Source organism: Perognathus longimembris, chromosome 5 (assembly GCF_023159225.1).
Source record: "Perognathus longimembris pacificus isolate PPM17 chromosome 5, ASM2315922v1, whole genome shotgun sequence".
NCBI lineage: Eukaryota > Metazoa > Chordata > Mammalia > Rodentia > Heteromyidae > Perognathus > Perognathus longimembris.
This window is the reverse complement of record NC_063165.1, coordinates 72,835,383-72,854,197: the sequence shown is the minus strand read 5'-3', so window position 1 is coordinate 72,854,197 and position 18,815 is coordinate 72,835,383. Positions and strand designations below refer to the sequence as shown.

General features: G+C 39.4%; 1 protein-coding gene across 4 annotated transcripts in view; it reads left to right on the top strand.

Annotated features, from left to right (window-relative positions):
* Positions 1 to 292: 292 nt before the first annotated feature.
* Positions 293 to 18,815, top strand: part of Ect2 (epithelial cell transforming 2) — a 56,978-nt gene continuing 38,455 nt past the window's right edge. Inside the window, exons 1-12 of one of the 4 annotated variants that reach the window (XM_048347107.1) lie at positions 293 to 425; positions 4,924 to 5,067; positions 5,731 to 5,810; positions 5,929 to 6,021; positions 8,227 to 8,409; positions 11,936 to 12,025; positions 12,700 to 12,807; positions 14,408 to 14,481; positions 15,664 to 15,794; positions 15,921 to 16,036; positions 16,134 to 16,196; positions 17,222 to 17,444. In XM_048347107.1, the coding sequence (XP_048203064.1) occupies positions 4,938 to 5,067; positions 5,731 to 5,810; positions 5,929 to 6,021; positions 8,227 to 8,409; positions 11,936 to 12,025; positions 12,700 to 12,807; positions 14,408 to 14,481; positions 15,664 to 15,794; positions 15,921 to 16,036; positions 16,134 to 16,196; positions 17,222 to 17,444 (1,291 nt within the window). In that variant the 5' untranslated portion in view covers positions 293 to 425; positions 4,924 to 4,937. Of the gene's footprint in view, positions 431 to 4,923; positions 5,068 to 5,730; positions 5,811 to 5,928; positions 6,022 to 8,226; positions 8,410 to 11,935; positions 12,026 to 12,699; positions 12,808 to 14,407; positions 14,482 to 15,663; positions 15,795 to 15,920; positions 16,037 to 16,133; positions 16,197 to 17,221; positions 17,445 to 18,815 lie in introns of all 4 variants that reach the window. The other 3 variants (XM_048347106.1, XM_048347109.1, XM_048347110.1) reach the window with 3 other exon arrangements.

Below are 18,815 nucleotides of genomic sequence, written 5' to 3'. Positions count from 1 at the left end.
GCAAGCAGGCCTCTGACGGTCCTCCGCGGGAAACGGGCTGTTTACCCGGTAAACAACGGTAGCCACGGAGACACCTGCAACTTCCCCAGAAGCTCAGACACCAACACCGCCACCTCGTGGCCACATCCGGGCAACTTCTCTACAAACCCGTGACGTCTGCACGCTGCCAGCCGTTGGGTTCATTTGAAACACACTCTCAACCAATCCGTCGTCCTTCTGTAGGGAGGCGGGCGTTGAGCAGCGACCAATCAGCGGCGTCTTGGGGCCGCGGGCCTATGGGGAGGAAGCTGACCTCACTCGCCAATTGGCATGGCTGTGGGAGGGCGCCGCTCGCTTTTTGAGTTGGAGAAGAAGGCAGTCTTCGGGAGCGGGCTGCCCGCCTGAAGGAAGCTGGTCTCTCAGGACTATTTTCTCCCCTCAGATTGGTGAGGTCCGTGTGGTGTGGTGTGGTAAGGGCGTGAGCGGGCGCCGTCCCCAGAGGCATGGGCCCCGCTGGGCCTGCGGTCAGGGCTCTCGCCCCAGTGGGAGACCGCGCTTTCCGGACGCCCTGTTGCAGGCTTCCCGCCTGTGGGAAATGGGCCTGGAAGGCCCAGATTGCCGGGCCTGAAGTCCACGGATTGCAGGGTCTCATCCCTCACCCGCGGCTTGCACTCTCGGGATGGCCCCTCCTCAGCCCCCGCGGGGCCGGCGCGCTCCCGGGTTGGAGAACGTGGTGTGGGGAGGGGTGTGGCTGGCGCCGCCGGCCTCTGACGTCCGGGCTGCGGCCCGGAGGCTTAGGGGCCCCCGGGGGCTTCGATTTATTTGTTAAGATTTTGCTTCTAACTCCGGACGCTGGTGGCACACACCTATAATCTTAGCTACCCTGGATGGAGGCTGTGATCTGAGGATCGCAGTTCAAAGCCAGCCCGTGCGAGAAAGCCCGTGAGACTCTTGTCTCCAATTAGCTACTTCCACCCTGTCCCTCTTCAAAAACAAAAACAAAACAATCCACAAACAACTACAAAAAAGACCGTAAGTGGAGCTGTGTGACTCAAGGGGTTGTGCGGTAGACTTGAAAGAAAAATCTCAGGGTCAGCTCAGAGGTCATGAGACACTCAGAACCTGCACGAAAAAGAAGTTTGCCCCTATAATCTAGACCCAAATCGAGGCCACCCGCCAGGCCCTTCTCCTGTCCCACCTGTTTGTCGTTTAGTGGTTAACAAGCACAGCCTGTGCAGTCGCTGCAGTACGTTTGCTTTATCCGCAAAATGCCGCTCATAATAGTCACTGACTATTGCTGCCGAGATGAAATAAACTGCGGTAAGAGGGATCAATCAATTTCAGCCACGTATTAAGCTGTAACTACATGCGAATTGTTCTTCAGAGCCCAATCTTTGTTCGCAAGTGTACATTCCTACATATATACCTAAACAACCTTTGGTGATATGATTTCTTATATCATCTTCATGTTGGTGTTAATCACATCACTACCTTCTACACAATTACATTTTGGTTCTTCATCCTGGAAGGTAGTCGCTAAATGAACTTACTTAAAAGGAAACTTAAAAACAAGTTATATTTTAAAAGGTCGATATGTTGTATTTTATCCAAAGGCCCTAGATTCTGTCCTCGGTGAGTTGAATAGATTCAGAAATTTCCATCCTGCTGTGTTTTAGAAGCTTCTGGAATATATGGAAAATGGTTGGTCTTTCAGTTGGAAATTGGATATTGGATGTTATGTCATATTATGTTTATAAATTTGAGGTGTTTATGGAATAAATTGGTATACATAGAAAACAATTTTTGTGTTAACCATTGTTTTTATGCTTTTTAAAGAAAAGCATAGGAAACTGAATTTATAATAGTGTTGAGTGTAAAAGACTTTGAGGACATATCTTTCCTTCTGGCTGGCCCATTATATTTCAATACAGGCATATGATGATCAGATCAAGTAATTGTATCTCTTGAAACATTTATCATTTCTTTCTGTAAGATCATTCATAACCCTTCTATTAAAAAATACACAAGTATTGTCAGTGGTAGTTACCCTGCTGTACTGCAGAACACTACAAATGAGTTTTCATACTTAACCTTTATGAATGTTAGTTTTGTTTGTTTTGGGGTAGTGAACTCAGGGCTTTGGGCTTGCTTACTAAATGGGCACTCCTCCAGCCCCTCCAGTGCATATCTCTGCGTTTGTAATCTCTCTGGATTTTTGAGACAGGTTCTCACTATATAATCCACACTTTTTCTTTTTTCTTTTTGCCAGTCCTGGGGCTTGGCTTCCGGGCCTGAGCACTGCTCCTGGTTTCTTTTTGCCCAAGGCTACAGGGCCAGTTCCAGCCTTTGCTGTTTATATGGTGCTGAGTAACCCTGAGCACTGTGCATGCTAGGCAAACACTCTACTGCTACGCTACATTCCCAGCCCATAATCTACACTTTCTGACCTGGAATTCTCCATTATACTGCCTCCAGAATGTTGAGATCACAGGCATGCATCCCCAGTCTTGGGGCTGGAACTAAGGGCCTGAGCACTGTCCCTGCACCTGGGCTTTTCCTCCTCCTCCTCCTCTTCCTTTTCTTCCTCTCCCCTTCTCTTCTCCCACTCTTCCTCCTCCTCTCAAGGCTATCTCTATCACTTGAGAGTCTTAGCTCCATTCCAGCTTTTTAGTGGTTAGTTGGTGTTAACAGTCTCTTGGACTTTCCTGCCTGAGCTGGCTTTGAACTGTGATCCTCAGATGTCAGGTTCCTGAGTAGCTAGGATCACAAGCACCATGCCTGTAAACATTTTTTAAAAAGAGGATTTTGAAAGCTTTAGAGCCTTTCCTCTTGCATTGGAAATGATTAAGTGTAGGAGATTTAAAACAAATAAGGACTAGGTAGAATTTGTCATTGACTCTTAAAATCATTAGGGCTCTCCTTTGGAGAACCTTAGAATAGTGATTATCATGCATGCATAGTAAGAATAAGCAGTGTCCAGGTTGTAAATGTTACATGAGAACAATTCTTTTTTTTTTTTAATGTATTCCGTTTTTGTCACAACTGGATTTGAATTTTATTACTTTGACTGTTTTATCCACCTGGATAATGAGAGTTAATCTACTAAACACGAAGCTGAGACAGGAAGCCAAGTTGCCCAACTTTGAAAACTTTACAGCTATTGTAGGTCAGTGTGTGCATGTTACTCCCCTGTATTGCCATCCAGAAATGATGCTGTTCATACCTTTGTGTTTCTTCTGTATGTGCTGGTCCTAGTACTTTAACTCCAGGCCTGGACTCTGTCCTTGAGCTTTGTAGCTCAAGATTAGCGCTCTTACCACGTGAGCCAGCCTTTTGATGGCTAATTGGAGATAAGAGTTTCACATGAGGGCTGGGAATATGGCCTAGTGGTAGAGTGCTCCCCTAGCATGCATGAAGCCCTGGGTTCGATTCCTCAGCACCACATATATAGAAAAAGAAGTCGTGCTGTGGCTCAAGTGGTAGAATGCCAGCCTTGAGCAAAATGAAGCCAGGAACAGTGAGTGCTCAAGCCCCAGGATTGGCAAAAAACAAAACAAAAAATGATGAGTCATGAGTTTCATGACTTGCTTAGAACAGCAACCCTTAGATCTCAGCCTCTTGAGAGGCTAGGATTACAGGTGTGAGCCCCATGCCAAGCTGGAACTCTTTGTTTACTGATAATGGAACAGTATCTGTATATTTTATTGCCCTGAAATAGGAAAAGGGTAGGTAAAAAGGAGTCCTCCTTGTTATATTAGTATAAATTTGTTGAATATTTTAGAAATTTACTTCCAGATAATCAACTAATATTAACCCTCCCCCCTTTTCTCAGTTTTGGGGACTCAGGCATGCTAGGTAATCACTCTAGCTCTTAGCTATACTCCCAACTCTCCAACTGGTAAAAACCAATTAAACATTCTCTTTATACTCTACTTGCCTGATTTCCTCTCTTCCAAGTCCCGGAAGTCTTAAATTTTTCTCTTTAGTAGTCCAGAGTTATACTGGCACTAACTCATACTAAATTGTCTTGTCAAATCTTAAGGAGAGATGTTTGTAAAATAATATGATCCTGGCAATAAAGCGGTTCTTAGAAATCTGATACAGAGTGAGCTGAGAGCAGTGGATGAAAAGTTAGAAGACTTGCTAGATATTGAGCTGAATGAAAATACAAATAGTTGTGAAGTACATTGTAACTTGTCTTTGAAAATTGCTGAGAGATACATTGTTGCTCAAGTATACATTGTATGTGGGCTGGTGGATTTGAAGCAAGAGTTGGTAACAGGTTGGCCAGGTCTAAGCTGTAAACCATGTAGAATTGGGATTTGGTTATCCAGAGAAGGGTGTTCTTCCGGGTTAAGGAAGTAATAGAGTCACTTATTTTTAGGATCATAACCCTGAAAACCAGGTAGAGAGTGATTTCTGAAGAAATTGTTCTCAAGCTTGTTTCAAGTGTTTGTTTGCCCAAGTGCCCGTTGTGGTGTGGGCAGAGAGAAGAGAGGCTAGGTCCTAGAGATGCTTGAGTTGGGATTGGTAGCACTTTGGGAAGGGAGAAGAAGGTAAAGTAAGAATGGATTCCCCAGCTTTTGTTGGGATTATTGGTGGTGGTAGATGTTACGGTAAGTGTTATAAATAACTGTAGGAATAGAAATTGGAGAAGTATTGAGAGAGGATAATATTTATGTCTGCTTTTTGGGTGTGTATATGTCTGGTAATAATCTGTGTTACTTTGATATATTTTGTCATTTTCACTATGTTTCTATAAATCCTGATATCACCATCTTTACAGGATAGGAGCCCAAGGCTCAGGGGAAGCAGAGTGACTTTGGTTAAGTATTTTTTTTCCCAAAGGATAGTACTTTTTACCTACTGTAGATACGAAATTAGCCTGTAATGCTTATTTTTGCCCAATGATCATGTTCTTTTTCATGTACTTTATTTTTTTAGCCAACACAAAAACAATGGCTGACAATAGTATATCAATATCGACCTCAGGGAGCACTTGCTTGACAGACTCTTCTATATTTGATGCTAAAGTTGTTGAAGCTCCTAGGGAAAACTTGTTTATTGGATCTGCTTCAAATAATGAAGGTAAAACCTGTTATTACCTACTTGGTTTGCTTGTTTTTGAGACTAAGGTCTTTATTATATGGCCCAGGGTAGCCTGGAACACCTGATCTTCCTGTCTTAGCCTCCTAAATACTGGGCTTACAATCTAAAGACACTGACTTGCTGTTTGAATCCTGAATTTTCTTAGGATGTAATTGTAATAAAAATTGTTAGAGCATAGATACTGAGTAGATATGAAGGATCACTTTCTGCTATTCAGACATTCTGTTTATCATTTAGATTAATATTCCCTAAGTTTGAAAGGAAGGGGACATCTTAATGCTGATACTGCTTCGTTTTTTGTATATTGATGCATAGAAATTCTAGCTGCACAATTAAGCTAGAATTTACTCTGTCCTGACTGGCTAAGTACCCTTACCTCTTTGTAAATGGGATAACTTCCTGAGATTGTATGCACTTTGAAGAAGAGGGCTATTGATATTTGTATACTTTGCAACAATACATTTTCTAACATGAATATGGCCAGATATTTCTATACTAAATTAGGACTGATGTCATTTCAATTTTTGGGAATATTATGATCTCAAAGATAGAAGACATACTATATAGCCAGAAGCTGAGGTAGGAATTGCTGATTGTTGTTACTACTTGATTAACATATTTAAACATTTTACATTTTAATAGAAGAAATGCCTCAGGTTGAAACACGAGTGATAATGGTTCAAGAAGCTGGAAAACAGGAAGAACTTATAAAAGCCCTAGAGGTACGGAGTTTTGATTGACAGTTTATTTCTAAAACAGATTTTTTTTTTGGTCCCAGCAGTGTTTAAATACTTTCATTCATTGCTTTCTTAATCTTACACATAAGTCTCTTTTCCACAGACTATTAAAATAATGGAAATCCCTGTTATAAAGATAAAAGAAAGTTGTCCTGGAAAATCGGATGAAAAGTTAGTAAAAAGTATTGTTACCATGGTAGGTGAAGCTCTCATTGCATGTGGCATGCTGCACTTCCCTTGATCAACTTGTTCCACTGAAGGTGATTGGAAGTAGGCCTGGGCATATTCTAGAATATGTGTGTTTTGAAGCTAGACAAATAGAACCTATTTTAAATTTAGTTTTAAAATTTGGGTATATCTGAAACCTAGAACTATACCATTTATTTGAAATAATGCCAACATTTTAAGAACTTGATTACTAAATTTAAGTGACCCAGCACGAAAGTGATCAGATAGTTTTCTTTAAACTGTTTTTCCCCCTATGCCAGTACTGGGACTTGCACTCAGGGCCTGGGTGTTGTCCCTTGCTTTTGTGTTCAAAACTGGCACTCTACCACTTGAGTCATAGCTCTACGTCTCGCTTTTTGGTGGTTAATTGGAGATGAGAATCACATGGAGTTTCCTGCGTGGGCTGGCTTCAAACCATGATCTTCAGATGTTAGCCTCCTAAGTAGCTAGGATTGTAGACTTGAGCAACTAGTACCAGGCTCATTTTCTTTAAACTCTTTTTTTTTTGTCCAATTCTGGGGCTGAACACAGGGCCTGAGCACTGTCCCTGGCTTCTTTTTGCTCAAGGCTAGTACTCTGCCACTTGAGCCACAGCGCCTCTTCTGGCCCTTTCTATATATGTGGTGCTGAGGAATTGAACCCAGGGCCTCATGTATATGAGGCAAGCACTCTTGCCACTAGGCCATATTCCCAGCCCAAAACTCTTGAGCTTCTTTTTCCTCCTGAATTTTATGTTATCATATTTATATAGTATATGTATATATGCTTATATATCATTATGTTTATATATTTGCTGTTTTTCTGAAATCACAAATCACAGTAAGTGATAATTACCACAAATTTGCCTCAGTGTTTGAAAGATACAGGTGCCAGCTGGGCAAGAACTCTACTGAGGTTCAACTCATGTCTCAGCTGACTGTGCTAGGTTAGCCTGAAAAAAAAAATAACAAAGAGACCAGTGCTTTAAGAAGGAATTTGCTTTATCATAGTTCTGGAGGTTAGAAGTCCAAGATGAAGGTGTCAGTTACTGTTTCCTGAGGCCCTATATCTAGCTGATAGCTCCCTGCTTATAGAGTCCTCATGGAGCCACCCCCCTCCCCCTTCTGTGCCTGGACATGTCTGCTCTTATTTTGTGAGTCCAAATTTCTCGCAAGAATACTAGTTAGATTGGTTTGGGGTTCCATCCATAGACCTTTTGTAACCTTAATTACATGTTTGAAGTCCTTAACTCCAGATCCACTCCTCTTCTGAAATGAGGTTTCATTCTTGAGTTTTAGAGTGCCAAGAGGCCAATGGTCTGAGAGTCAGCCCTCATGCAAATTAAGCACAAATAATTGACCAGTCCATTCAGTTTTTTTTTCCCTTGTTCTTTTTACTCTGGAATTAAGTAGGCTCTTTAGTGTTGTCATTTTTTCTTTGTAGGTACATAGTATAAAGTGTTAACTGTGAGTCACTATAAGTAACTTTCTTTAACCTACAACTTTCTGTACACTTAACATCTTTCTCTTCTCACTTTTGATTATTTAATCTAAAACCTTTTTATAAATATGTGCTATAATTTCTATTAGAATTTTTTCTGATGACATTTAATTTGCACAGTAAGAACTGTATGGTGTTTTGTCAGCATTAAAATAAATGGTGTGTATCTTTATTGTATTCTGTCCAAATGCACATACTTAGGAAAATTTCAGCTTTTTGATTTTCTAGAGCTAAATATGTATTCTAGATGATTTGGGGACCACCAGTAGTCATCAGAAGGTTGTCCCTTTAGTAATCTTTAGATTTAAGGTACTTGAGGATCATAGTTCACCTGGGCATAAAAGTCCTTAGGAGACTCATATCTCCAATAAGCTACTCCGAAAAGCCGAAGTGGAAATGTGGTTCAAGTGGTAGAACTAGCCTTGAGCACAGAGAAGCTCAGGGACAGTGTCCAGGCCCTAAGTTCAAGTCCCAGGACCAGAAAGAAAAAGATCTTACTGTGAATTCACAAGAGTTTCTGGAAAAATACAAGTGGGGAAAAATCAGGGCTTTCTCATACAATGTTGATTATCACGTGGTTGAATATGTGAGTTTCCTAAATCTAATGATGCTGAGATGTTTCTATGCAAGTGATTTGATTTATTTGGCCTATAAATGATTTTTGTTTCCAATCACCATGTGGGGAACAATGAAGGAAATGCAAATGTCCTATGTAAGGATGGAGTCAGTGGATGAACTTGGAGGTTTGGATTCCCCAGAATTTGAGAATGTCTTCGTGGTCCCGGACTTCCAGGATTCTATCTTTAATGACTTGTACAAGGCTGAATGTAGAATTATTGGACCTCCTGTTCTGTTAAGCTGTGCACAAAAAGGAGTGGTAAGGAACAATATATATTTATTATTGCTTTTCAAGATTGTTTATTTATTTATTTTTGCCAGTCCTGGGGCTTGGACTCAGGGCCTGAGCACTGTCCCTGGCTTCTTTTTGCTCAAGGCTAGCACTCTACCTCTTGAGCCACAGCGCCACTTCCGGCCTTTTCTGTTTATGTGGTGCTGAGGAATTGAACCCAGCTTTTCTTGCAGGCTAGGCAAGCACCTTATCGCTAAGCCTCATTCCCAGCCCAAGATTAAGGTTTTTTTTTGTTTTTGTTTTTTTTTTTGGGCCAGTCCTGGGCCTTGGACTCAGGGCCTGAGCACTGTCCCTGGCTTCTTCCCGCTCAAGGCTAGCACTCTGCCACTTGAGCCACAGCGCCGCTTCTGGCCGTTTTCTGTATATGTGGTGCTGGGGAATCGAACCTAGGGCCTCGTGTATCCGAGGCAGGCACTCTTTGCCACTAGGCTATATCCCCAGCCCAAGATTAAGTTTTTAATGAACAGATTTCATTGATATTATTGAGAGTATGCAAGACTTACAAGAAGAATAATTAATAGCCACTGTTCATATTCATTTAATTCCTGTTATAAGCTTTAGTAGAAAGGCCTTTTAATGTGAAGTAATAAGTGCAACATAATTCCTACCCCCACTATCTTTTTTGTTTTTTTTTTTTTTTTTGGCCAGTCCTGGGCCTTGGACTCAGGGCCTGAGCACTGTCCCTGGCTTCTTCCCGCTCAAGGCTAGCACTCTGCCATGTGAGCCACAGCGCCGCTTCTGGCCGTTTTTTCTGTATATGTGGTGCTGGGGAATCGAACCTAGGGCCTCGTGTATCCGAGGCAGGCACTCTTGCCACTAGGCTATATCCCCAGCCCTTACCCCCACTATCTTGAAAGGGATAATTTGCTTGAACTTGGGTTCAAGAAATGTATCATATATGTTTTATTTTACCCCATACAAAACAGATAACACATTCTCATTTTTATCAGTTATTGCTGGGTTTAGAATTAGGAAGCTATCTTAAGCATTTCAATATGATTAGTTCCTATGTAGTGTTGTTACTTTTGTCATTTTGTTATTACCTTAAAGTAGTTGTACAAAGGGGTTTCAATTCAGTGTCAGTTATGAATACAATGTATCTTGATCAATATCATCCCTTCCATTATTCTCCCCCATCTTTCCCAATCCCATGGTTTTGCCATTTTATTTATTTATTTGTTATACAAAGAGGTTTCAGTTCTGTAAGTCAGGCTGTGAATACAATACATCTTTTCTTTTTTGGTGCTGATCTTGAGGCTTAGTCCTGTCCCTGAGCTTTTTTTTAGCTCAAGACTAGCACTGTACTACCACATGAGCCACAGCCCTACTTCCAGCTTTTTTGGGGGTGCTTAATTGGAGATAAGAGTCTCATGGGCTTTTGTTTTCGGTCTGTCTTCTAATTGAGATCCTCAGACCTCAGCCTCCTGAGTAGCTGGGATTACAGGTGTGACCATCATTCATAGGGAGAGAACAATGGTTCCTCTCATTCTTACCATCAAGTTTTGTTTTTTTTTGCCAGTCCTAGGCCGTGAACTCAGGGCCTGAGCACTGTCCCTGGCTTCTTTTTTGCTCAAGGCTAGCACTCTACCACTTGAGCCACAGCACCACTTCTGGCCATTTTCTGTTTATGTGGTGCTGAGGAATCGAACCCAGGGCCTCATGTATAGGAGGCAAGCACTCTTGCTACTAGGCCATATTCCCAGCCCAAAATCTCTGTTTTGTTTTTTAACTGTATTTTTGTCTTTTCTTTTTTGGTACTGGGGATCGAACCCAGGATGTTGCACTTGCTAGGCAAGCGCTTTGCCACTGAGCTACATCCCAGCCCTACCATCAAGTTTTATATAGTTCAATTTTTACATAATGTTCATGGATTGTAATGACTGCATTTTCCTGCCTTTCCTCCATTTGTGTTCTCCTCATTACTTCTCCCAAACATGTTTCTGCTTCGTAGTTCATTTTGTTAAACAGTTGTCTTGTTTTTCAGGTTTTGCCATTTTTAAGCTTGCGTTATTATTGTCAGTTTGTGTCTATTGTTACAGATGCCAGAACAGATGGAAACCTTTAATGCTTGTAATAATAGGTCAAATGTAGTCTTTAAAAATTTTTTTAAGCCATTCTGGTCTCTGATAATATTTGCTAATAGAGATAGTTAGCTCTTATTTAGTCATGAATTAATTTATGAGGCCTATAAATGATTTCTACCTATGATTACTTTAAATTCAAGTGATCTGTTTAAGATTGGGCTCAGTAAGAATTAGAAAGCTTGCATTTTCCAGATTTTGAGAATGTATTTGTGGTCATGGGCTTGCTTCATTTAGTAATACTTCACCCATAGTCAATGATTATGCTAAACATCTCCATTTTGGGGGGTTTATTTTTGTCAGTCACTTCTGGCTTTTTCTGTATATGTGGTGCTGAGGAATCGAACCCAGGGCTTCGTGCATGCTAGGCAAGCACTCTACCACTAGGCTACATTCCCAGCCTCTCCATTTTTTTTTAAACTTCAAGATTGGGAATCCTATTTGGTTTAAATTTATATTTATTTAATATGCATTATAAAATGTTTTTGTTTATTACTAATTGAAAGCATTTGCGGTAATATATGTCTATAAATCTTATTTGTAGTTAATGTATGCCAGAGTGTATTTTGGAATAAAAAACTTAGATATGCTTTCTTCTTATTTCATTTTCTAGTTGTAAAATATACTTCGAAGATATAAATAAAATATGATTTAGCAGTCATGGGAAAATATTTAGTGCTACTATTGGGGCTTGAACTCAGGGCACTGAGCTCTGTCCCTTACTATTTCACTCATGGCTGATATCCTACTACTTGAGCCACAGCCCACAGCTCCACTTCTCTCTCTCTTTCTTTTTTCTTTTTTTTTTTGGTGGCTAGTTGGAGATAGGAGTCTGAGGTTTGTCTGCCAGGGTTCGCTTTGAACAGTGCTTCTCAGATCTCAGCCTTTTGAGTAGCTGCTGGCTTCCCCCCCCCCCCCTTTTATGAGAGAGAGTCTCACTGTGTAGCTCAGGCTGGCCTCAAACTTGTGATATTATTGCCTCTGCTTCCCAAGTACAGGCATATGCTACCATACCTGCCTGGGAATTTTTTTTTTAATCTGGAATTTGTAATCTGAATCTGCTTGTTTTTTTGTTGTTGCATATTAGAAAATGCCAGTAAGGTGTTTTTTTTTGCCAGTTCTGGGGCTTGGACTCGGCCTGAGCACTGTCCCTGGGTTCTTTTTGCTCAAGGCTAGCACTCTACCACTTGAGCCACAGCGCCACTTCTGGCTTTTTCTATATATGTGGTGCTGAACCCAGGGCTTCATGTATGCAAGGCAAGCACTACCACTAGGCTATATTCCCAGCCCCACCAGAAAAGTTTTAAAATGTTGAAGTAGATTGGTAAGAAGCGAAATACCTTAGCTTGAAAAAGATGTCTTCTAATTTTTTATTAAAAGGAAAGCTCACAGATTAAAAATTGTATCCTCAGCCTTTGCCATTTTCATGTCGGCCACTGTACTGTACAAGTATGATGAATCTAGTTTTATGCTTCACTGGATTCAGGAAGAAAGAAGAGCTAGTAAGTATTATAAAACAAAAACTTTAAATTGGCTTTATTATTTGACATGATTTTATTTTAAAAATATTGAAGGAGAAAGTATTGTGTCTTTATTGGGTTCTAAATATTTTGAAGAAACAAATTCTTAAGAGTGTTGTAAAGAATGTCTGGTTTATGATTTAGTTATCTGATCTGCTTTACTGAATCATTGTTAACTATCAGCTCTATTAGTTATTTGATCTTTGTGTTTAAATATGGTTATGTCTAGCTTTAAAATCGTATTCTTACTTCCCCAGATAAGCCATTGAAACTTTCTTTGGCTCACAATGTTTTGTATGTTAGAATTCATGAATATTACAGTAATTTTGTGGCCAGAATCTTGATACGATAGAACCTGGTATTAAAAAAATTAACATATTTAGGCAGTATAGTGTTATAAAAATGTGCAGTATATTTAAGAATTATGAAAGCCAGTTCTTTAATTAACTTAATTTTCTTGAATAATCTGTATTAAGTTTATTTCTATATATAATTTTGCCTGTGGCAGTAGACAAAACCTAAAAAAATCTTTTGACATAAAGTTTAAGATCTTTATAACAATCTTGTTTGTACATTAAAAGTAGCAGGCTATGTGAATTGTAAATTATTTAAAATTTTATTCAAATTAATGAAATATTGTTCAATTTTCTTTTGAGGTCAGGTTGGTGACATTAGTTCATCATATGGGTGGAGTTATTAGAAAAGACTTTAATTCAAAAGTTACACATTTGGTGGCAAACTGTACAGAAGGAGAAAAATTCAGGGTATGTAAACATGGCATTTTGCGTATTTCAGTGTATAACATTGTCTTGGAATGAGTTGATTATATCTCTCCTTTCTGCCTCTCTCTCATTTTACTGAGGATTAGAAATGCCACTTTGGCTTTCAGTGTAGTTCATGTTGTATGTTTTTAAGAAGGCAATAGAACTGGAGTGAGGTATTAGGGTGAGTAGTGTTGTTGGCTGGGATATGTGTAGCATGAGGAAAGATGCTTTGGTCATGAGGGCATCAGGGTCTCTGAAAGTGGTTTCAGCCTTTTCTGGGTAGATTTTATAAGAGCAGAGTTCTGTTTTTGTAAATATTCTGTGATTTAGCTTGTAAAATTCATAAAAGGAGAAATTTGAACTCAGGATCTTATGCCTACTAGGAATACCTTTTATCACTTGAGCTATACCTTTAGCCTGAGCCCCAAGAAAGTGCTTGTTTTGTTCCAGATGGTCTCCCTAAATAGCTCCAGTCTGGCCTTGAATTTGCAATCATCCTGCTTTAGTCTCTCAGATGCTGAGATTACAGGTGTATACCTCTGTGCCCACCTGAAAAGTTTATTTTTCTGGCAGTACTGGTGTTTAAACTTATAACCATGCTGTTGCCAGCCAGGCTTTCTATCACTTAAGCCATTCCTCTAGCCCTAATTTTATTAGAATTGAAAGCTTAGAATTGTAGTTAATATCACTGCAAATTTGTCATTTGTTCCCACTTTCCTCAGTGTAATTATGTAGTGAATGCTCATTTTAGGTAAATTTTCTAATTCATATCTAAGGTTAAAGTGATTCAATCAGATATTTCTTTTTTTTTTTTTTTTCCATATCTGTATGTAGGCCTGGGTGCTGTCCCTGAGTATCTTTCCCTCAAAGCTAGCACTCTACCACTTGAGCCACAGTGCCACTTTCCAGCTGTGATTAATTGGAGATGAGTATTAAGCACTTTCCTGCCAGGGCTAGCTTTAAACTATGATTCTCAGATCTCAGCCTCCAGAGTGGCTAGGATTACAGGCTTGAGCCACAGGCCCTGGCCAGATATGTATTTTCTGTAGGCGTTGTTTTGGTCAGTATTTTCAAAAAAGTTAACAGAACAAAAGGTAGAATGTTCACTTAATAAGAGATTGTTGTATTTTAGTTGTCTTAACCATCATCTAAATAGAGTTATTACAATAGGATAAAGGAAGTCTTGGTGTACCACAAAACTTGTTTTAAAATTTATGAAATTGAGATTCTCTTCTTCCCCTACCCCCTTTTTCTCTTTTTCTGAGTTTCAGCCCTGGGCACTCTTCCATGTGAGCCATGCCCTAGGCCCTGTGTTATATTTTTTTCCTGAGCCTTTCTGGATATCACCAATCCTTATTTATTAACAGGGAGTCTCACTAGCTTGTCCTGGCAGGTATGGGCATGAGATCTTTTTTTGATCTCTTCTGAGTACCTCACAGGTGTGAGCCACCAGTGCCTGACTCTTGAGACAGTTTTTCCTATTCATCTCTTTTATTAACTATAATGTAAAACTGTGAGAAAAGTGTGTATATATAATTATGTAGGTGTAAGTTAAATGCAGTCCTTTAAGATGAAAATTCATTGTAATTAATACTTTTAGGTTGCTGTGAGCCTGGGTACCCCGATTGTGAAGCCAGAATGGATTTATAAAGCATGGGAAAGGCGGGATGAGCAGTAAGTTTTCAGAAGTTCAGTTGTTTGGTGTTTGAATTAGACCTATAATTAATTTCTTTTTCAACGTATGTTTGAAAGATCCATATGCCTAAGACTAAATTCCTGAGGCAGGTATGGAGGTGGATGTTTGTAATCCCCGTATTTGGGAGGCAGGGTGATGGTGAGTTTGAGGCCACTTTGGGCTACATACTGAGACTTTCTTCACAACAAAACACTCCATTCCCTTAAATTTCTATATACTATAGAAAAAGTGAGTTCAGTTTTGGGGTAGCTTAGGGAGTAGACTATAAGTTAAAAAATTAAAGACATCTAGGATATCTTTGGGTTTTATTTTCCTTTGTGAAATAATTTTGGGTGTGGAGACATTTGAATTAATACTTAAACCTCATTACCTTGTTTGCTAAGCTTTGCAATCTCCTGCTTTCTGTTATGCCTTGTTGTGGCCTTGATCATTATGTAAGATTTTATGAAATTATGGATTCTTTAGAATACATGTATTATTTCACTACACAGCAAGGGTTTGAGTTTTCTTGTAAAGGTACTTATCCTAACAATTTTTCAGAAGTTACCTTGAGAATGACTCGTAGGCACATCAGAGAGAGGATGTGAGCCTACAGGGTCTCTTATATGTTAAACACAAGCTACTACTAAGCTATATCCTCAACCAGTTTTTTTTTAACCAGTTTGGGGCTTGGACTCAGGGCCTGGACACTGTCCCTGAGGCTCTTTTATCAAGGCTAGCACTCTACCATTTGAGCCACAGTGCCACTTCTGGCTTTTTTTGTGTATGTGGTACTGACAAATCGAACCTGACGCTTTATGCATGCTAGGCAAGCACTCTACCTCTAAGCCACATTCTCAGCCCCTCAACCAGTTTATTTATTTATTTATTTTTGTTTTGCTACTGGGGCTTGAATGCACTGATGTGGCTTCTTTACTCACAGCTGGCACTTGACCTACACCTCCACTTCTGGCTTTTTGGTGGAGATGAGTCTCATAGACTGTCCTCAGATCCCAATCTCTTGAGTAGCTAGGATAAAGGCATGCACCATCAATGCCTGGTCCAGATTTATTTCAGTAACTTACGTTGAGACCTTGAGAATTACTGCAGATTTGCAAACTGATACACTTAGCTAATAGAATTTAAGATAAGCTAGTTTTAGAAAAGTATTTTGTTTTTAGGGGTTTCTGTGCAGCAGTTGATGACTTTAGAAATGAATTTAAAGTTCCTCCATTTCAAGATTGCATTTTAAGTTTCCTGGGATTTTCAGACGAAGAGAGAACAAACATGGAAGAGATGACTGAAATGCAAGGTAGCTTAAAAGTTATCTCTATTTCTTTCCCCAAACCTGCTTAGTGTTTTCCTAATGAATTTTCTTTAGAGAGTGGGGTTTAGAGATGCGTTTGGCTTACTTGTGCTATACACATTCTTTTTTTAGGAGGTAACTATTTACCAGTGGGAGATGAGAGATGTACTCACCTTATAGTTGAAGAGAGTACAGTTAAAGAACTTCCATTTGAGCCTTCAAAGAAACTTTATGTTGTCAAGCAAGAGGCAAGTCACTACAATGAGATATAAAAAGTAAATGTCACTAATGGCTTCTTTCATAAGTTAAAGTTAATTCTTAATTAAAATACTTTCTCTCATCTAGTGGTTTTGGGGAAGCATTCAGATGGATGCCCGTGCTGGAGAAACTATGTATTTTTATCACAAGGTATGTTCCTCCACCAAGTTTGTTTCTCCCCCTCCCTTCATATGTTTGTTTTGATTGTACAAAAACGATAGTTTTGGGTTTAGAGAGCCTGGTTTTAGTATACATACATTTTATTATATGTTTAGGACTTTTAGAATGATTAAGTAGCTAGATAAGTAATATTCTTAAATCTGTGTAGGTTTAACTGAGACAGTGCATTTAGTCTAACACAAGTTCATTCTCTGGTAATTCTTGATGGTACCATTATAAATAATGAGACTTCTGTTTAGAAACTTAAAACTTTATTGGCAAAATATATTTGCCAATAGTTATAATTGCCAGATGATGGGTGAAACAATTGAGTAATGTCTTCTAGAGAGCTTCACTCTTTCTGAGAGACTGAATCAGCAGTGAGAAGGGCAAGTAACTTAAGCCAATACCATTGTAATCAGACAAGGACATTTAAGTTAGAACAGTAGGTGAGAGGATATAAAAGCTTGATAGTGTTAAAAATAGCAAGTAGTTTAGTGTGGGAAACCCTGGTAGATAAAACTTAATACATAGGCAGAATTAATAAGTTTTAAATTTTTTATTGTCAGAGTGATGTACAGAGGGGTTACAATGTCATACATAAGGCAGTGATTACATTTATTATCAAACTTGTTACCACCTTCCAGAATTAGTAAGTTTTTAATATGCTAAAGAGTTAGGATTGTTTTCATTAGGATTGGGAGTCAATGAAGAATCCTAAGAGAGAAAATGTCCTTTAAAAGATTATTAATAGTAGAATGGAAACTGAAAATCCAGCCTTTGTGCTGAGTCTCCACTAAAACCAGATCAGTCTTTCTGAGGTTTATTTTAGTTCAGGAATTAATGATTTTGAGTGGAATATTGAATGTAGCATATTGATTATTTTTCTATAAAATCTAAGTAGGTACCATGTTGTATGCACTCCATGTTTTTGTCAGACTTATAAATGAACTTTTTCTTTGTCTCAGTAAAGAACCACGGAAATAATACAGATCTTTTGTGCTTTTTGATTGTAGGCTAATACTCCGGAGCTCAAAAAATCTGTGTCACTGCTTTCTCTAAATACTCCCAACAGCAACCGCAAAAGACGTCGTTTAAAAGAGACACTTGCTCAGCTCTCAAGAGAGACAGACTTGTCACCTTTCCCTCCCCGGAAGCGTCCATCCGCTGAACATTCCCTTTCTATAGGGTCACTCTTAGATATCTCCAACACTCCAGAGTCCAGCATTAACTGTGGAGGTAATTAGCATTTAAAAATGAATTTTAAGATTGAATAGTATAGAGTGATTATTAGAATGTAGGTAAATCCTAATGTATATGAAAAGCTTTGCCTTTAATTACCTTTGTATTCAGTGAGGAGCAAAGACAGGAAACACTAAGCATAATCTTCCATTGGATGATGGCTCACTATATGCTTAGTGTTTTATGTATTTTGTATATTTGTTAAATAGATTTAGTTGTCTCCATTTCACAGATGACTGAACTGAGGAACAGAGAGGTAACTTGTCTAGAGTGACAGGAGCTGTTTAAAAGCAAATTCTTGGGCTGGGGATATAGCCTAGTGGCAAGAGTGCCTGCCTCGGATACACGAGGCCCTAGGTTCGATTCCCCAGCACCACATATACAGAAAACGGCCAGAAGCGGCGCTGTGGCTCAAGTGGCAGAGTGCTAGCCTTGAGCGGGAAGAAGCCAGGGACAGTGCTCAGGCCCTGAGTCCAAGGCCCAGGACTGGCCAAAAAAAAAAAAAAAAAAACAAAAAAACAAACAAACAAAAAAAAAAGCAAATTCTTAGGCTGGGTGCTGGTGGCCTCACACCTGTAATCATAGCTACTCAGGAGACTTGAGATTGGAGGATCACAGTTTAGAGCCAGCCCAAGCAGGAAAGGCCATGAGACTCTTATCTCTAATTAACTATCAGAAAATTGGAAGTAAAGCTGTGGTTTAAAGGGGTAAAGCACTAGCCTTGAGCACAAAAAGCTCAGGGACAGTGCCTAGGCACTGAGTTCAAGTCCCATGAGTGACCAAAAAAGAAGTAGATGCTTAACATTACAGTTATTTTAAATTTTATTTTATAGTTTTGTGCCACAACTGGGGGGTTGAACTTGATACCCCTTGAGCCACAGCTCCACTTCCAGCTTTTCTGGTGGTTAACTAGAGAAAAGAGTCTCATGGACTTTCCTACCTGGCCTGACTTTGAATTGTGAGCCTGAGATCTCCCCTCCTTTGAGTAGCTGAGATTACAGGAGTGAGCCATGGTCCCTGGCTGCTCCCCTATTTTTAGTGGATTGTTTAAGCCAATAGCTGGAGAAGAAAAGGAATCATTGAAACAGGCATGACCAACCATGCTAATCTATTAAGATACTTTGAACTGAAGAAGAACTTTTCACTTACTGTTGGTTATTTTTTTGAGGTCTCCTCCATATAAATGTAGTTTTCTACTATTGTAACTAAGTTATCATAATAGTCCGTTCCCCTTTTTTTAAACTTAAATATTTTTTCATGTTACTTTCCATTTTGTTTTATTATCTTTACAAAGATTCTAATGTTTATATAGATTTTCTAAAACGAAATTATTTTGCCATGCTAGCTTTGAAATTTTGAAAGGCATGT